The sequence below is a fragment of the Podarcis liolepis genome, assembly GCF_965112155.1.
Source record: "Podarcis liolepis genome assembly, chromosome: 3".
NCBI lineage: Eukaryota > Metazoa > Chordata > Lepidosauria > Squamata > Lacertidae > Podarcis > Podarcis liolepis.
Window position 1 is genome coordinate 93,569,077 of NC_139557.1, and position 19,467 is coordinate 93,588,543.

Sequence of the window (19,467 nt, forward strand, 5' to 3'; positions counted from 1 at the left end):
TTGCCAACACTGCCCCATTTTGCTTTATCTGGCACTGATCTCCCACAAAATTTACTTCAAAGCCTGCTTTTGCCAAATCAGGAATGCTCAGGAGATTGTTTTGCAAACTAGGCACACACAACACATTCCTGAATGTGTGTCCCAGCTGTGGGAACACAACCTCCCCCTCACAAACCACATTAGCTTTTTGGCCCGTAGCAAGACTTACATGTTTTTTGTTTGAAGCCCTAGCATCAGTCAGCAATCCTTTTCTTTTACAAAAGGTTTGAGAAGCTCCACTATCCAGAACCCACAGCTCCTCATTTTCTTGACCATCTGCAGACACCCAAGCGGTAGACTCCCTCTGCTGCCACTTGTGCTTCCGCTGTTTTTGTTGTTTTCTCGGGCAGTCCCACAGCAGATGTCCACTGGACTTGCAGCAAAAACACCGTTTTTCTTTGTTGACCACCGGCTGGTCTGCAGCAGCTCCTCCTGGCTGTTTCTCCGGCTCCCGACACCTCTGCTCTTCCCGGCTGTTGTTCCCTCTGGGATGCTCCAACAGCTGGGCTGAGGTCATCTTTCGCTCTGCACGCCTGTCCTCCTCTGCATACAACCGTCCGGTCACGTATTCCAGAGTCAGCTTATCAGTCTCTACAGACTCGAGGGAGTTGACCAGCATATCATAGCTGTCATCAAGGGAACTCAGGACTATAAAGACTTTGTCCTCTTCCCCCACAGGCCTCCCTCTTAAGGCTAGCTCCTGGAAACAGCCTGTTAGGAATTTTAGGTGGTTTACCAGGGAGTCCCCCGGTTTCTTCCGACACCGGTACAGTCTCCTGGTCAGTGTTATCAGTGAGCCAGCTGTCTCTCGCACATGGACAGCCTTGAGCGCATTCCACGCCTCACTTGCCGTCACCTTATCAGCTACGTAGACTAGCTGGCTGTCGTCCACTCCAAGGATGATCGTAGCCAAAGCTTTCTCATCCTTTTCAAGCTGGGCCTCTGCTAGTGCCAGCTTTTCATCGTCCTCAGGGGGCTGCGGTGTAGTTTCCACCACCTTCCACAGGCCCTCACGCTTGAGGAAGTGTTGCATGCGGACCGACCAGGTGCTGTAGTTCGTGGCCGTCAGCTTCTCCAGCAACACGCCAGTTCTGGACTGCTCCATCCCTGCAGCTCACCTCCAGCACCCACGGCTAGACAACTGCCACCTGTACTCTTGCGCAGCGGAAGCGTGCTGGGCCCATAACCCTGTCGCGTATTCCACGCGGCGTTTTCAGCAAAGCACTAAGAGTTCCAGGTTTTTCAGTGCAGTCCTTTTTAATGTGAGCTATATACAGGCATTTACAAAAGAAACAGTCCATACAGAGTACTTACAAACGAATACTCTCCACCACAGCACCACCACACTGCAGCACAACCACCACACTACCTGTTAAACAGGATTTCCTTTTTAAAACAGGTGATAGCCAATTACACTAATCACACTCCTGCTGAGTCACTCTGACCCAGCAGAGTATTGCATCATCCTGTTGGAGCCTGCAGACTTATCCAGTATCCTGCGAATCCCAACATGGGTTGAGGAATTGCCTATAATGCCTTAGTTTAATTTTGGAGAGAATGAAGAATTGAGGAAAAAAAGCAATAATTGGAAACAAGTTGGGCTGAAAAAAGTGAAGAAACATGGTGGCCAAACATTGCGGGCATTGTTATTTTAATTGCAAACACAGACACTTAAAAAAAAATGCAGGACAGATCTCCCAGAAAAATCACATTTAATAATAATAATAATAATAATGAAATATACTCAGAGTTGTGTAGTGATTTCATGCTCTTTATTGCAGCAAATAAGTGAATGAATTTCCCCCCAAGCCACTGGCTTTATATACATTATTTATACAATAGGTCTCGTGTGATTGGCTGCTTCTGTTTCCCTCTTGGAGCCTGATTGGACTGCTTCTGCAGGCCAATCAGGTTGTTGCATTCCAGGCTCATACCTGCCTATTGTTCTAGGATCCAAGCTCAGTACATAACAAATATTTTCACCTGAAAAGTTAAAGATTTGATATTTTAAATGATATACCTCCCTTTTTTTATTGACTTAAGAAAATTATACAGACAGCAAAACGAAGAAGCCTAAATGCACATCGCCTTCTACCGATAAGAAGTAATAATAACTATTACCATAATGAAAATACTAAAAATACATTTACTTCCCCTTTTGAACTTCTATTCTGGTTACAATATATTACTATTCTATAAGAATCTATTATAGCCTTTGCTGTCCCATATATTATTTTATTGGGAGATATTTTAGATGATATTATTTGGAAAACAATGTGTTCAGATGGGGTTGAAGGTAAATTCATTTTGCATAATATTTCTCTCTCTCAACACTCTGAACTTAGTAACCAATTTCAGAAAGTGTGAGCAGGAAAAAGCAGCATGCAAGTGAAAGGCACCGTATCCTATTTTATATCATCTGAAATACAATATCCCCTATGACTTCTGCCTTGCCCTAGAAACTTTAATCATAAACTCATACATGTTGCTCATGGCTTTCTTGTTCAGATAGGTGTTAAAAATCAATACAGAATACCAAAGAGCTTAATTATTGCTCAAGGAATCTGTTTTTCCTCCTCTGAGACTATATAAGAAGAAAGTATTGGGCAACTATTCTTAGATATAATGTAGAGCACTGCTTGAAATTGGTAAAAATAAGGCTTCATTGTTGAGTGCATATGAACATTTTCTGCAGGAAATAGGGGCCTAAAGAGAGATTTTCATTTACTTACCTAAGTAAGGTTTCATTTTTTGCCCTTTCCAGAAGCATCCGGTTTGCCACTTTGGGGGTGCTAGATAATATGGTCTTTTGGTCTGGGCCAGCAGGCTCTTTTGTGTTCTTATAGCACATCTACAGTATGTATATAATGCTTTAAATAGTAACCTGAGCAAAAAGACAAGTCTCAAGGAGTGTACAGTCTAAATTTTGATGGGGAAGAAGTAGACAACGGAGACAATTGGTGGATGGAGGCCATGCAAGCTATGCTTTGTGTTCTTATGCTTTGTTTTTGTTGTTTTGAGTGTGGTGGAGCTGCTAGATCAGGGAGACACAAGGAACGAATCCACAATGCTGACTGGGTGATCTTGGGCCAGTCACCTTTCCTCACCTTCACCTAACTCATGTGGGATGGAGCAGAAAATTCTGTATAGCCCCTTGATATCCTTGGAGGAATTGTAGAATAGAAATGTAAAGAAGGATTAAACCAAACACTTGAAGGAGAGGCACATTCTGAAACCGTATGCTATAGAACAGAACAGAAGGGAAGCACACTGACCACATCTATGAGCCAGAACTTTCAAGAACTGGCACATAAATTTGCCTGCACTCCTGAAATCATCCATACCCCTGCAGGAATGGGAATGGACACTGTGACAGTTCAAAAAGCATGAGAAGAGACCACAGAAAACATTGAAATGTAGTTTGGATGCTCTGTGCAAAATGAGTGAACCAGAGGAAAGGTCAAGTGTCAAAGCAAACTAGGATATCTTTGATGGTGCTAGGCTTGATATATCAGTTGGCTTGGTATGAGCCAGCTTCAAATGTCTGCAGAATACCTTAAAAAAAAAAAAAAGGTTTCCCGAAGCTGATTTTGGCATCAACATATTTGAAACCAGCTTTTAAAAGTCAAATAATAATTTATATAGGTCACATTAGCCAAAGGGATGCGCAGGGTCAATCAGAGTTCTTCCTCTGCCTGCAGCCTTTTTAATAAAGCTTAATTAGCAGTAATTGGTAAAACTATAACAACTTCATTTTACACTTGTGCTTGGAAGATCTGTTATGGTTGTGCTCTTGCCTGTAAGTGATAATGAATCCCCCTTCCTGATTTCATTCCTTTGATTCAACAAGCAAAAAGAAGGCAGAATACATATCCATTGTACAAGCAACACTATCTTCAGCCAGGGAGATGACACCGCTAAAAGCACTGTCTGCAAAACTTCATTTCTTTTATCCATTTGTACCCTGCTTTCCCCATGACTGCAAGGCAGCTTACGAGGACAGTACACTGCATAAAAATAGTCCAGAATATCAGGGGCAGGATTCAGCTAAGGAATCCCGACAGTGGAAACCCTGCACAAGGACTTTGGCTTTCACAACAGGGCTGCTCTTCCTGTCTGCCTCTATGTCCCCCATGGCTCCTGAAATTAGCTTGGGGGTCGGAACCCCCAAACAGCACAAGGGGGAAGAAAGGGGGTTGTTTTGCCTGAAAGGCTGAAACACTTGCCCTGATGGAATGATCGCCATAGCAGGCCATTGCGTTGAATTCCTTCCCTGGTTGGAGAAGGTTGTCTTCATCTCTCTATATGCTCACATTTGGATTTTGTTCCACTCTGTTATCCTAACCTATTTGAGTGAATCTGACTCTAGAAACTGGTAAAAGTCCCACAACACAAGTCAACTGCCTACAATTTTGAATCCCTTGCAGTGGTATTATCCTGGTGGAACTGTGTGACTTGTTTGGAGAGATAAACATTCCTGAAGTCCTCCCAGTTGTGGAAACTGCAATCATGGCCTTGAAACATTTCTGAGGTGTTACCATCCGAGAAAATTTTTCAAAATAGGACCTTATTCGGAAGCTCGTCTCCCGCAAGCTGCTTAAAGCATTCATCAATACAGTGGTACCTCGGGTTAATTCGTCCTGGAGGTCTGTTTTTAACCTGAAACTGTTCTTAACCTGAGGTACCACTTTAACTAATGGGGCCACTTTGCTGACGCCGCCACCAGAGCACAATTTCTGTTCTCATCCTGAAGCAAAGTTCTTAACCTGAGGTACTACTTCTGGGCTAGCGGAGTTTGTAACCTGAAGCGTCTGTAACCCGAGGTACCACTGTACAGTAATCATTATTTTGTGCTATACTGTTCTTTGTAAGCCTTACTGAAAAGTACATTTTGCAACTGTAATGATATTTTGTCTACTTTATTGTAAGCTTCTTCTCATTAATATATTGTTGTTATACTCCTGTGCCTTTCAGCACTTCTTTGTGGTTGCTGTAACACAAGTTACCATTAAAAAGCCCCACGTCATACTGCCAAGAATATGTATACGTGAAGCCCAATTTAGGTTTGGGTCAGCTGGAAGCAAAAGAAATGTGGCAGGGAAATGGATATGCATTCACTCCCGCCTTGCTGCTTTCAGCTATCCTCTCTGTAAAGCAGTTTAAAATAAAGTAAAATAAAGACTGTCATGCTACCCTCAGGTGAACCTGAAATACATTTTTGAGCAACTTGGAGTTAGAAGGAGATACAGATGGAACAAATACAGAAAAACCTTCTTCAAAGGCAACCTGCAGCTTGCACCAGGCATGCAGAATCCCAGATCATCTATCTTTGATAGCACTCTCCTAGCAGAGTCTCATTTTGAGGTTGTAGTTCCAGAGCAAAAGAGCCAGAGGGGTGCAAAAAAAGGCTAAGGCTGGAATTTTGTTCACCCTGCATGAATGTGTTTGAGCCAAACCCCCTTTCTCAATGAATATGGTTGCATGCCACCCCAATCTCTGAGCAGTGCAAGGTTCCAGGTGTTCCAGGTGCTTACTCAGGGTCACTGTGTTTCTCTGTGAAATTATGAACTCCATTATTGGGGAGTGGGGTACTCACACATGCTTGGATCTCTTAGGTCCAAACTACATGTAGTGCAGTTGTTTATTTTTGTAATGCTATAGTGCAGTACAGTGGTACCTCGGGTTACAGACGCTTCAGGTTACAGACTCCGCTAACCCAGATTACCTCAGGTTAAGAACTTTGCTTCAGGATGAGAACAGAAATTGTCTGGCAGTGGTGCAGTGGCAGCGGGAGGCCCCATTAGCTAAAGTGGTGCTTCAGGTTAAGAACAGTTTCAGGTTAAGAACGGACCTCCAGAACAAATTAAGTTCTTAACCCGAGGTACCACTGTATGTGCATGTGCGGGGGGACGGGACCTTAAGGCTACGGGACAAAGATGTCCCTCCGAGCCACTCTGTCTGGACCTTGTGGAAATCCCCAGGCCACAGTACCTCCATAGTCACACCCTCTGTCCCTGGGCTACACCTCTCACCAGCCTTGCTTCACACCCTCCTTGAACATTAATTTGCCTGGCTAGAATGTGTTCTTAAACTCTAATAATGACTTGTGCTTATCTTGATGATGATAGAGAAAGGTGTGTGTGCACATAAACAAACCTATTGTACAAAAGTAAAATTTATATCCAATGCTCTGCTCGTTTTTGTTTCTGGCCTTGCCCACTACTGGAATGTAGGCCCCAGAAGGTTGTCTTGAAGGGGATTCAGCCCTCAGGCTAAAAAATGTTCCCCACTCCTACTGTGGTGTGTCTAACAGTGCTGTGGGGGTACGGTTAACCCTTCACTTGCTGTTGGACTCTTGTCAGCCCCAGAGAGCATGGCCAACGATAGAAGTTGCAGCATCTGGAGGGCTGCAGCTGCACCCTTCGCTGTACGTTCCCTTTTTAACAACGTCTGAAGAGTTCGCACCAGAATGTAATTGAGTATCAGCTGACATTTCAGGAAATATCGACACCTTCAACTTGAGAGATACAGCTGGTGCTGCTAGTGGTAATTGTATTATCCTTCTGCAACTTGGCAGACTTGCTGTGGCTTGGCAGTGACTGATCTATTATGGGAGCATATTGATCTAAGCTGGACAGTTTAGCTGGATGCTGCACAAATGAAATGCCCATTCCATGGAATAAGTCTTTGGAAGTTGTGGTCAGTGTTTCCCACCACAGCTGTGAGAACATGTGGCACACAAACTGCATACATTCTTGGTTGGGCATGTGTAGGAAAAACTATATTGTGTTGGCTGTGTTCACAAATAGAGTTAGGAAGACAAACAAGCTCTCACAGTAAATATGACTTTCCAGATTACTTCTCTTATGACATTTTCAAACACCAGGAGCACATCTCATCCCTGAGATCTGATCCTGAGACTAGCAATGGCTACAATCAGTGTATATGTAATAATGTTGTTTACACTTAATCATTTGAAACAAGCTCTGTACATTTTGGAGAGAGAGACTTAAAAACAGGAGATGGGTCATCTACTACAGTGGTACCTCGGGTTAAGTACTTAATTCGTTCTGGAGGTCCGTTCTTAACCTGAAACTGTTCTTAACCTGAAGCACCACTTAAGCTTATGGGGCTTCCTGCTGGCGCCGCGCTGCCAGAGCACGATTTCTGTTCTCATCCTGAAGCAAAGTTCTTAACCTGTAGCAATATTTCTGGGAGTCTGTAACCTGAAGCGTATGTAACCTGAGGTACCACTGTATATATTTTGGAAAGTGATTTGCCTGTTAGTTATGCACTTGGACACCTCTTAAGATATTTTAACCAAATTTTGTATGATGGTTCACAAGGAGCAGGTTTTCCTTTAAGTTTGGATACAACTGAACACCATTTTGAATCAAGATGGCAGGCTGAACCTTTCAAAATAGCATTGCTTTTTTTGTTTCTTAGAATCCCTGAGCGATGCCAGGTACAAAGCTGTTAATAGCTCATAATTCAGTGGTGAAACACATAGCTTACTTACAGCAGGTCACAGGTTCAATCCCTGCCATTTCCAGGTAGGGTCTAGAGAGATTCCTGCCTGGAACGTTCAGTCAGATAATTGAATTTTAATTTTACTGAGCTTTGAAGTTTTTGTTTTGTTTTGCTTCTTTTAACAAATTGCCCGTGCAGGCCACATAACTGCAATGCTATTATCACTGCATGGCTAATCTCTTACAGTTACATGAGCAACGTGCTTGATTTCCTTTGCTGTGGATGCCATGTTGATTTGTGAATGACATTTGCCTACTCGTTGAAACCACACATTTTAATTACAAACCTAAAATTGTAAAGCAATTAACAAACTTAATAAACATAGCTTGGAAACCAAGCACTTCAGAATGAATAGGGTATGATTAACATGCAATAAATCTTATTACTAAAGCTGCTCACAAGGCGTACTGGCCTGATATCAATGTGTTCTCAGGAGCCAAAACACTATGGTCGAGCCAAATTTCCACAAACCCTCCTAGTGACAAATTAATCTGCCACCTGCCACATCTGGGAGATTCAGTCCCTAAACCAGTCCTTGTGTTAATTAACTATACAAGGCTTGGTGAACACTTTTGGGGGTCAAGGGATGGGGCTTGTGGGTTTGCAAATGGAGCTGGTTTCGTTTATGAAATTGCACTTTGTTTCCACGGTGCCAAACCAGCGTTTTTATTATGTTCAACAATATTTATGGGTGGTGGGGTTTTTCTTAGACGTAGCAGCCGACCACAGGCCAAAATCTCTGAACTTCCAACCGCGGGCGCGCGAGCCTAGATACAATATGCCGAAGCAAAGGTTGCAAACAGCGCCCCCAGCGGCCCCCTCCTGCAAATTGAAAATGGAGGCGAAATCGCATCCAGTTTACAATGTTAAAGCAAGTTATTAAATGCCAACCGCCTCCTTCGGCTTCCTTCTCCACCTCTCCGGGTGTCAGTTTTGGAAAATGGCCGCCACTGCAAAAAAGAGAGCTGCCACATAGGAGTTAGCTGCATGCCCCTTTACTGTCGGTGGCGATCCATAAGGGATCGCGACCAACGTGCCCCTCGCCCCCCAAGTACCCCCCTCGCGCTTCGGCTCCAAAGGCGCGTTCCCCCTTCCTGAGCCCGCCAGCCCAGGCGCCTCCTTCTCCGAAATGCTCGTCGCTCTTGCAGCAGTCCCAGAGCAGGCTTGGTGACAGCCTCGGGAGCCACCGTAGTACCGAGGATGGCTTCCACAGTTGTTGTTGCTGCTGCTGCCGTCGCCGCCTCCTTCTCGCCCTCCTCCGCTCGCGCTCCTGGCGCCCGTCGTTCGTCACCGGGAAAACGCAGCGAGGGCCGCCCGCTCCGCGCGCCAGCCGGAGGGCCCCCCTCCCGGGAGCAGCAGCAGCGTGGCAAGCGGCTCGTGCACTAAAGCAGGTGCACGCTCAGCCTCCTCATTGGCAGCAGCTGCGGCAGCCGGCGCCTCGCGGGTGTTTCTCTGCTCTTGCCTCCTTCTCCCTCGCTCCCCTCCTCCTCCTCCTCCCCTGCAGACAGGTAGGATGAGCGCGAGCAGCGGCGCGCGCCGTGTGTCTCTCTCTCCGTCCTCCTCCTCCCCCTCCGCTAGCAACTGAGGGGAGTGCGGACTCGGAGGCGGCAGCGGCGGCGAAGGGTCGCGTGCCCTGCAGCGGTAGAGCTTGGCTAGGGGGGAAGGCAGCAAAGAGGCTCCCTCATGCAGGCGGGCAGCTCTCAGGTAAGGAAAGGGCGCACTGCGCCGCGGACGGGGAGGAGGAGGCGGGAATGCCGAGAGGGGCTGGTGGCCACCGAGGGAGGGTTGCGGCGGTCGGGGAAGGTGAGAGACCCGAGGAGGTGAAAGAACTTCGCAGCTCTCTCTCCCTTTCGGCACCTTGCCAAAAACCGCGCGGGGGACTCCGGCGCGCGCCTCCCAAAGTGACCGGGAGCTCCTGAGAAGGGGCGGGCAGGTCGGTCAGTCAGAGGAAGACCCCCAGCGGCGGGACTTTAGAAAGGAATGGAGCCGAGGAACGGCGTATTCGTCGCCGGCGAGGGACCGGGGTGAGGGGAGAATGGAGGGGACGGGAGTTCCCGCCGCCGGAGCGGGGCTTTTTTTCTGGGTTCGGCTAAGGTGTCGTTGGTAGGAGGGGGTGGCCGCCTCCCGGCGCGAAGCCTGGGGAGGGCAGGCCGGTTCTTGCATGCAAAAGCACCACTGCCATCCTGCCGCCAGGGAGCGCGCGACGGAAGGGCAGCGCGCGGGGGGCGACCCGGCGTGGGACAGGTTTCCTTTTTTGCTGGCGGAGGGCCAGAAAGTGCCGTTGAGTGAGGGGCGCCTCCTCCGGGAGGGGGCGGGAAGGTGTGCGGAGGGAACTGCCCTTGTGCTGCTGAAGCAAAGCTGCCTGTTCCCGTCGTTGCAGACCGTTGCAATCCCGATGCCCTTTGCGGATGAAAGATGTATCATGGAATGAACCCGAGCAGCGGGGATCCGTTCCTAGAGAAGAGGCGGCGGCAGGAGCAGCAGCCACCGCCGCCGCCCCCACCACCTCCACCGCCCCCGCTGCTTCAGCGCTCGCAGTCCAGACTCTCCCTGGTGGTCCTGTGGTTCCAGCTGGCTCTGTGCTTTGGCCCCGCGCAGATCACAGGCGGTGAGTGAGCGGCGAACTCATGTGACAGGCAGAACCGGGAGGGAGGGAGCGAGCGAGGCTGGCAAGCTGCTGACGGGCAGGTTCCTCCTTCACGTAGGAGGAGACAGCCTCCGACTATTGATCTCCTATGCACAAATGCTAAAAGGGGGGAAATAATCATCCCACGGTCTTGCCCGGCTGCTTCTCAAACCAGCCGGTTCAAAAAGGGGAAAAACCCAGCCATCCCATCTTGAAGGCAAAGTGGCCACCCCCCCTTCCCCTCATTGCAAATGCTCAGGGAAATGACCTCTTAAATGACTGCTACCTATACGTACTGAAAATGAGGATTGCTTGTAAAGAGCAGAAGAATCTGATTCTTCCTCTAAAGATGTTTCCGTCCCCCTAGATACATGGAAGGACCTTCTCCCACCCGGCTCAAACACAGAAGGTTCTTCTTCAGGAAAACACATAGTCATCAATCTGTTCATGCTCTACTTCATGCTAAAGGGAGAACCACTGTGTTCCGCCTTCCAAGAAAAAGAGATATTAATCAGAGGAAGTCCAAGCACCCTTGCACTCCCAAATGTGCACGAGGAAAGGCTGCACACAGATGCTCAGTGGGGAAAAGACTTCCTCTCGGCCCTGATGATAAAAAAATTAAAATCCTCCTCCAGTGATATGAGGCATCCACTCACATGGTTAGAAATCCCCCTGGGATACGCCAGGCATATATAAACAATGATCTGAACAAATCAGTCCTTAAATATTGGGGAGTCTTGCACCCCCCTCTTCAGAGTAACAGGCTGAGGTAAAACAATAGCTATTTGGGATCAGCATTTGGAGGCTGATCCGATACAGGCAGAAACCCCACGCCCAGTGGCTAACCCCGAGTCAAAACTGGCAGTGAGGGATTGTTGTAGCAGTGAGACAGAAAGGGCCAGTGAGATGAGGCGAAGATCTTAGTCCATCACCCCAACTGGCTTTTCACAGTGACCCTACTAGGAAACTATTACCGGTAGCTGTCCAGAGTACTAGTTGAGCTAAATGCCACTGTTAGAGCAAATTTGCATGTGTCATTTTTGCAAATCCCCTCCCCACCCCCACTTTTCTAAAGAGGAATTTGTCTTCTGTAAGATGCTTTTCAACTTTTGGGGCCAGCACCAGAAAAAAGTCCTTGCAGTGCTTTCAGAAGAGTACTGTTCCATTTGGGGGATAATACTGGAAACTTTCAAATCTGTGTTTATTCCATCAACTTTGAAAACTCTTTAGTTAGGATTTAAGGTTTTGGTTATTATTTCCAAACCAGCACTTACAGTTTGTTTGTTTCTCCCTAATATTCTATGATTGTGATGTGTTTGGAGCAAGGCAAACTATTACCACCAGTTCAAATAGGCTCTCCAGTTAATGCTGGACTGCAACGTCAGTTGTCCCTGACTGTTGACCATGCTGGCTGGGGCTGATGGGAGTTGGTGTCTAACAACATCTGGGGAGCCCACATCCTTGGTTTATGTAATAGTGCTGTGTCCAGATGTGGCCATCAAATCCCTCACATTTACTGAAGGGAAGTCTGTATGTGAAATAACTGCTTGGGTTTCTCATGTAGAGGTGGTTGAAAATGAGATGGCTTTCAAGGTTAGGTGCCAAGCTGGGACTCAAATAGTATGTAATGCCTCTTGGTTTTAACTGGAGTCTGAAGGTTTTTGGTGGCCATGAAGATGGTCATCATCGGTATGCACTCAGCTTAAGTTTGCATCTGTGGTCAGATGTTTTGTGCTATGCTTCTGTGTACGTTTACAAGGTTGGAGCTGCTTAATAGAGGCGATTCCATGGGAATGATCCAGGCACAATTCAACATAGGATTTAAGCTCATTGAAACCAATGGGTTTATACACATTTAACTCTGCTAACTCTGTTTAACTCTCTCTGCCTGAGAGTTCGCAGGAAGCTGTATGAGTACTTTGGCAGGAGATCCAAGGACACAAAAAATCTGAAGTTTTTTTTTTAAAGTGAGGGTGTCTCATATAGAAAACAAAAACTAGAGGCATATACTAATGTTTTGAAGTGCTGTGAAATGTGTGATAATGTCACTCAGTTTTCTGTGGGCCAGCCAATGGCAGACAAACGAGGCAGCTCTTTCTGCAGATAAAGCTTTCCACAAAACCTGGCAGTGCAGGCTTGTGCATGCAATTCCCATATTTTCCTCATTTCTCAGATTTCAGTAGGTGGGGCTGCTACCTGACCTAGGCACTATGGCATGATGTTAAGTACTGTGCCAGATGGCCAAGATTTGAAACAGCTTTGTAACCACTGATGTTTTTACATATTTTCATCCCACTGTGGGCATTGCTTAATTACAAGAAAGCATCATTACTGCTGCCAGATTGCATTGTTTCTTTTGGTTTTGTTGAGGCTGCAATCTTTCTTACCCAGGGCATCTCTCCTGTGCCTGAAATATTCAAACCAGAAAAGGGAAATGGAGTTCATTTTTTAAAAAACTTACCCCCAGGTTTGTAATGACTGCCTTTGCAGGTGAACCATGGCAGCTATCCTTCTGACCTTTGTCAGGATTTATGCCCTGAGAATGAGTGAATTTCCCTGCTAATTTTAATCTAATTCTGCCACCAAATGAAATAGTTATAAATACTTCCTTTTAAAAAAGAACACACAAGGTTGACGTTACCCACAATAAAAGTCCCTGGACCTATATGTTTGTAAATTGGCAGGCTTTATCCACTCTGGAGGGGCTAGTGTGCAATTTTATCAAGTTATTTCAGAAGGAATAAAAGTTAAAAATCTTTTTTTAAAAATTCCAATGGTGAATATGTAACAAACAGAGATAAATGAAGTAAATTTGGGTAGTCCCTGCAAAGCTTGAGGTTGGTTGTTTTCTCAAGTGCCGAATTGGGATCTGAACTGAATCTTGTGGTCATTGCACCCCCTCCAACATCTGTACTAATATAAGTGTTCTCTAGGTCTAATGGTATTAAAGTGTACATAATAAAGCTAAATGTGAAGAACAGAGCTTTTATAGAAATAAGCCTAGTTCAATTCAGTTTTATTGCTGTCAGCCACAGGCCACCATAGAATAGATGGAGAAAAGTACATAATTAACTCAATACGAAGTCAATACAATGCAAACCTTACAAACAATTGTAGCAGACATTTAACAGCAAGACACTAATATATATATATATATATATATTCTGCCAAAGAGGAAAATAAAATATCAATAAAACAAATACAATCGGCACAAGATATTATTCCTGCAGAGACAGGATTCATTTTTTAAAATGTGCGAATTGTGTTGAAAGCTGACCTCTCTCTCTACTCTAAAATGCTGAGAATAAAGTAAGCAATGGCAAACTGTTCCATGTAATAATGAAGTGCCTGGCTGTTTTAATGTTTGGTTCTGTAATGGATTCAATTAATGGTTGCCTGAGGACAGAATTTAACTTCTAAACTCCTTTTATTTTATATCTTCCTGCTCTGAAGGCTCTGTTGACAGCAAGGCTCTGCTGTTTTACCCCAAATCAATATAACATGCAAACGTTTTCTTTTTCTTGTCAGTAACTCTGTAAAGAATAATTCCACTTCCATATTATTTTTGCTCCCAAAAATGCAACCCTGAAAAGGATGCAGAATAAAATTATTTCCATAAGTCAATCTAAATGAATAGCACCTAGGAAAGTTATACAGTACATTCTTTCCAGATCTTTATGTTCAGCCAGTGATACACTATTAAGGGTAACACATGATGTTTGCCTTGCTTCAGCAATAAACGAGGCAGTTGGTGTGTCTGTGCCTTGCTTGTGGAACTCTTTGTCCTTTAATATTAAGCATGCACCATCAGTACGGTACTTTGTTTCAAACACCTGCTTAAGACTCTTCTGTTTACACAGACCTTTTCTGATGCATTGCTCAGCGATCAGCAATTGTGTATCCCTGTCTAGATGTTGACTAAGCATTTTTATCCTATTTTATGGATGTGTTATGTTCACCGCTGATATACTTTGTTTATTGTGCTGTATATAAGCCTACATACCAGACCAGATTCAAAGTGTTTAAAGCTCTGAATAACCAGGTTCCTAAGTATCTGAGAGAATGCCTTCAACCACACAGACCTGCCTGCGCCTTGAGATCTTGGAGAAGTACCTACATAGCGTAGCAGGGACTCAGGGAAGGGCCTTTTTGAAGGCGACTCTGTGTTTTGTAATTCACTCTCTGCTGACATTACACTGTTGTAGAAAACGAGTCAAGATATACCTCTTTCAGTATTTTCTTTTTGGAGGAGAGGTGAGGTGAAAAATTTATAGATTCAGAGTAATTTAATGCTGCTGTCTTTCTTCCCTGTGTTGGGACTTAATATAATTATTTTTATTATATTTCGTTGTAGGCTATTATATATTTTTCTTGATGTAAACCAGGGTCTACTGGTGAAGGGTGTAATACAAAACCCTTAAATACATGGGGGGATTAAGAAAGTGATATAACTTGTTACCTACCTCTGATAGGAAAAAGATTATGGAATTTTAATTTGTGTTTGTGGTGAGTAACATATTTTGTTCGGTGCAACTGTTAATGTATTTTGTTCTGTCTATGAAACACTGGAGCGATGGAACTTGACAACTGATGTGGGAAAGTTTAACGCTGAAGAAACTACACAGACCATTTCTTCTAATAATCCTGCCAATCTGAAATTATCTGCTATCTTACTTTTCAATGTGTTTAGAGAGCCTGTTGCCTAATTTGTCCATAAATGATTCACAGCTACACCTACACTCATAATAAAACAGCACATTTTATTGGGGAAGTTTGATGGTGGTGGATAAGTTAATAAGTTACATATAAACCTGGACTTCTAAAAGAAAAGTATAGAGCTTATAAAACTCTGGATTTTCATGTTTAAGTTCCTTATTGGACTTTGCCACCTATGCTCAGTTAAGAACATTGCAAAACTTAGTAGCAACAGCGTCTTAAGGCATAATGTAGTCCAAGTTAAGCACTTTAAGAGCATTTTCTCCCTGTCACGCCACCACTGGAGTAATCCTTTTCAGAGGATGACCTAGAGCAGGCATAGGCAAACTCAGCCCTCCAGATGTTTTGGGACTACAACTCCCACCATCCCTAGCTAACAGGACTAGTGGTCAGGGATGATGGGAGTTGTAGTCCCAAAACATCCAGAGGGCCGAGTTTGCCTATGCCTGACCTAGAGCTTCTCAAAGCAAACATCACAATGCAGCATCCCTCATCAAAGGACCATGAGGCAGAGCAGAAGGATCCAGGGACTTCAGGGTCACAGTAACCTAACCACCTCAAGATACAGAATATGAGGTGGAAACAGAGTGGCCACTAAGTCCTAAGGAGCACAAGCACCTAAAGATGCAGGCTCCGTCAGTCAGAAAGCTTGCCAGAGGAAGAAGGACCCCTTGGGACTCATGAGTTAGCTATTCCTTAAAAGTAATGGGTACCACGCCCCTGCAGGCAGTGTGCCACACCCCCAGGACACACACCACACCCCTGCGTGCGGCGTGCCATGCCCCCGAGATGTGCACCAGCCCCCGCCTGCTCTCTGGCCCCCAGTGCCGGAGCATGAAGCTCCGCCACTGTCCTTGACTTGCATCCCTGTTTGCCTGGGGCCCCTGTTTTTGGACCTCCCCCTGTTTCTAGACTTTTTCAGTACCTGCTGAAAACCCATTTGCTAGCAAGCAATACCTGTTGGCTTCTGTTTGCTTTCCATTGACCTATGGCTGCTGGGGCTATTATTATTACTATTATTATTATTAGCTTTTATTTTTCTGTACATTGTCTTGTTGCTGCAGTGAAAGGTGATATAGAAATAGTTTAGTTAATAATAAAACAGGGCTAAGGAAACTGTTTTCTAATACCTTGCCAAAAGGCTCAATTCATGCTGTTCATGGTCCCATGGATTTTTCATTGATATGCCTATACCTGCTGCAGTTATCCTAATAGGCTTTATGGGAGAGGGTTGCATATTTGAATTCACATCAACATTAATTACAAATAGGCTCATATTCATTTTTAATATGAATTTACCCTTCAAAGAGTGCATGAATGGATGCATTTAATTTGTAGGTATGCAGATAATTTGTTCTGTTTCTGAAGCTGGTTGGTTCGTATTGCTAACTTGTGCAATAAGCTCTGCGGCACCTTGCAAATAGAATCCATATTTTTCCACTGGGTTGTTGTAGTGGAGGACAGAACAGTTTCGCTTTCATGAGGTATTCTGGGACAAAGAGCAGCCTCGTACTTTTAAAGACTTATCTGACTTGCAACACGTATATTGTGCATCAAAGTCCATTAACAGTACGACTAGTGTTTTTGACAACTTGTTAGGAAGCAGCCTCCTGAGACCCATGTCATATTGTCTTATTTTTTATGGAATGACTTGGCACATTACATGGATATTTCCCCCTAGAAATAGGCATGTATATAAACCTTTCCCATCTAAGCACAGCAAAGACATGCAGGTTTGCTCCTGTGACTTAAATGTATAATTAGGAAAACCAATTTAAGCTTGCATACCAGAGAGAAAATTCAGACATATTAATATTAGGTTTTTCCTACCACCTGCAAACTCCAACTCCAACAACTAACTGAATCAAGTTCTGATCTCTGGAGTTCTGTATAAATACTACTTAATTGAACCAATAGATTAATTTTCTTTATGGGAAATGATTTATATGAAATGGGTTGCTCTTGTAAAGGACTAGTTGTGTGAGATAGCTCTTCAAAGTGTACCCCAGCTTCAAACAGGGTTGTTTCTAAGGTAGGAGTAGACCCATTGAAAGTAATGTACATAGGCTAGTCATATCCATTAATTTCAATGTCTACTCTGAGTAGGCTGCTCTTTTCTTTTCTTTTTGCAATCTTTAGTAAGCCTCTAATTCTTAAAAATGTTTTATTAATTGTACACCAAATGGTCCCAAGGTGGATTGCAAAAATTCTCACAATTAAAGCAAGCGAATTTTACATAATAATACTAATAATAATAAATCACAAAAATAACCAATGGCAAAGTTAACAACACAGCGGCAATGCACAGCAATGCAGTCCTGTGTTTATGGAACTTTGCCAAGTTGACCTGTTCTGTGTATGGAAAGCTGAGAAATGAAATTGACAAGATGTTCTTGTGCTCGTGGGAGACATGTCCTGCATTGCAGAAGGGGGTGTGGAGTTTCCCTAATAATAATAATAATAATAATAATAATAATAATAATAATAAATTTAATAAAGAAACCAGAATATCCAAATATCTCTGGAGTTGCTGCAAAGGAGATAATTCTGCTGATGCTTGCTATTTCAGTTTAATGAGTCTTGTGGCAAGTGTTTGTGCACTCAAGCTAATTTATATATTAAAGCCATTAAAAAGGTATACCAAATAATGGCAAGAGAGATTGTGCTACTTCTCATGGGCACTGTCCAAGGTACCCAATTAACTTGTGGAAAAATTGCAGTCCACTTAAAATTTAACAATTGCAAAGAAAGCAGTGAGTGGGTTTCTGCCACCAGACTATATTGTGGTTTGGGTGCTGGCATCATGCGACTTTCCTGCAACAAAAGTGCTAGTTTGAGAAAAAGCACCTGCACCTTTCGGCAGGAAATTGAAGCAACTAAATGCACAAATTGTCATCTCGTCTGTCCTCCCAGTTGAACGACGTGGCCCAGGGAGAGAGGGGAAAATAGTGGAAGTGAACAGCTGGCTTCGCAAATGGTGTAAACAGGAACGGTTTGGATTCTTAGATCACGGACTGCAGTTTCTTGAAGATGGACTTCTGGCAAGTGATGGGCTGCACCTCACAACGGTTGGGAGAAATGTTTTTGCCAAAAATCTCAGAAACCTCATCAGGAGGGCTTTAAACTGACTAACGTGGGGGAGGGAGACAGTGCTCCTGAAGGTAGGAGTCTATCAATCAATGAAGATGATCATCCAAATGTCATAGACCAAATGGAGCAAACAGCACGCGGACCTAGTGATGGGAGGAAAAAATCCTTAAATAAGAGACACAGGGGAATGATTAATGGACTTCAATGTCTGTACACTAATGCGCAAAGCATGGGAAATAAACAAGATGAGCTTGAGCTCTTGGTACAGCAAACTAAATATGACATAATAGGCATCACTGAAACCTGGTGGGATAAGTCCCATGATTGGAATGTAATAATGGGGGGATACAATCTATTTCAGAGAAACAGACCAGACAAGAAAGGAGGAGGAGTGGCGTTATATGTCAGGGATGTGTATACCTGTGAAGAGATCCAAGATTTAGAACCTCAAAGCCAAAGTGAGAGCATTTGGGTCAAAATTAAGGGAGAGAAGAATAACAGAGACCTCATTGTGGGAGTTTACTATAGATCCCCAAGCCAAACAGAGGACATAGATTATGCCTTCCTGGAACAGATGGCCAAGCATGCAAAAGGAAGGGAGATAGTAGTAATGGGGGACTTCAATTACCCGGATATTTGTTGGACGTCAAACTCAGCCAAGAGCATAAGGTCAAACAGATTCCTCACTGGCCTTGCAGACAACTTCATTGTCCAGAAAGTGGGAGAAGCAACAAGAGGAACAGCCATTTTAGATCTGGTCCTAACCAATGTTGATGACCTGGTTAGTGGGGTAGATGTGGAAGGATCATTAGGCGCGAGTGATCATGCTCTTCTGAAGTTTACTATACAGCGGAAAGGAGCAGCCAAGCACACTAGGACTCAATTTCTTGACTTTAAGAAAGCCGACTTCATAAAACTTAGGGAAGTGCTGGGTGAGATCCCATGGACAGCAATACTAAAAGGAAAGGGAGTTCATGATGGCTGGGAGTTTGTTAAGCGGGAGATAGTAAAAGCACAACGTCAGGCAATACCAATGAGATGGAAACATGGAAGGTGCCTAAAGAAGCCAGGGTGGCTATCTAAAGAACTTTTAACGGAATTAAGATTAAAAAAGGATGTGTACAAAAAATGGAAAAGGGGGGAAACCACCAAAGAGGAATTCAAACAAATAGCCAGCACGTGTAGACACAAAGTCAGAAAAGCTAAAGCACAGAATGAACTCAGGCTTGCTAGAGAGGTTAAAAGCAACAAAAAAGGCTTCTATGGGTATGTTCGTAGCAAAAGGAAGAACAAAGAAACAGTGGGGTCACTCAGAGGAGAAGATGGTGAAATGCAAACAGGGGACACAGAAAGGGCTGAACTCCTCAATGCCTTCTTTGCCTCAGTCTTCTCCGATAAAGAAAACAATGCCCGACCTGAAGAATTTGGAGCAAATGATTCAGCAAAGGAAACACAGCCCAGAATAA

At 44.3% G+C, this 19,467-nt stretch overlaps 1 protein-coding gene across 3 annotated transcripts in view; it reads left to right on the forward strand.

Moving 5' to 3' along the window:
- Positions 1 to 8,671: 8,671 nt before the first annotated feature.
- Positions 8,672 to 19,467, forward strand: part of SUSD4 (sushi domain containing 4) — a 75,811-nt gene continuing 65,015 nt past the window's right edge. For 2 of the 3 annotated variants that reach the window (XM_083496111.1, XM_083496112.1), the window contains exons 1-2: positions 8,672 to 9,273; positions 9,950 to 10,177. In XM_083496111.1, coding sequence (XP_083352237.1) covers positions 9,985 to 10,177 — 193 coding nt within the window. In that variant the 5' untranslated portion in view covers positions 8,672 to 9,273; positions 9,950 to 9,984. The remainder of the gene's footprint in view (positions 9,274 to 9,949; positions 10,178 to 19,467) is intronic. The other variant, XM_083496113.1, reaches the window with a different exon arrangement.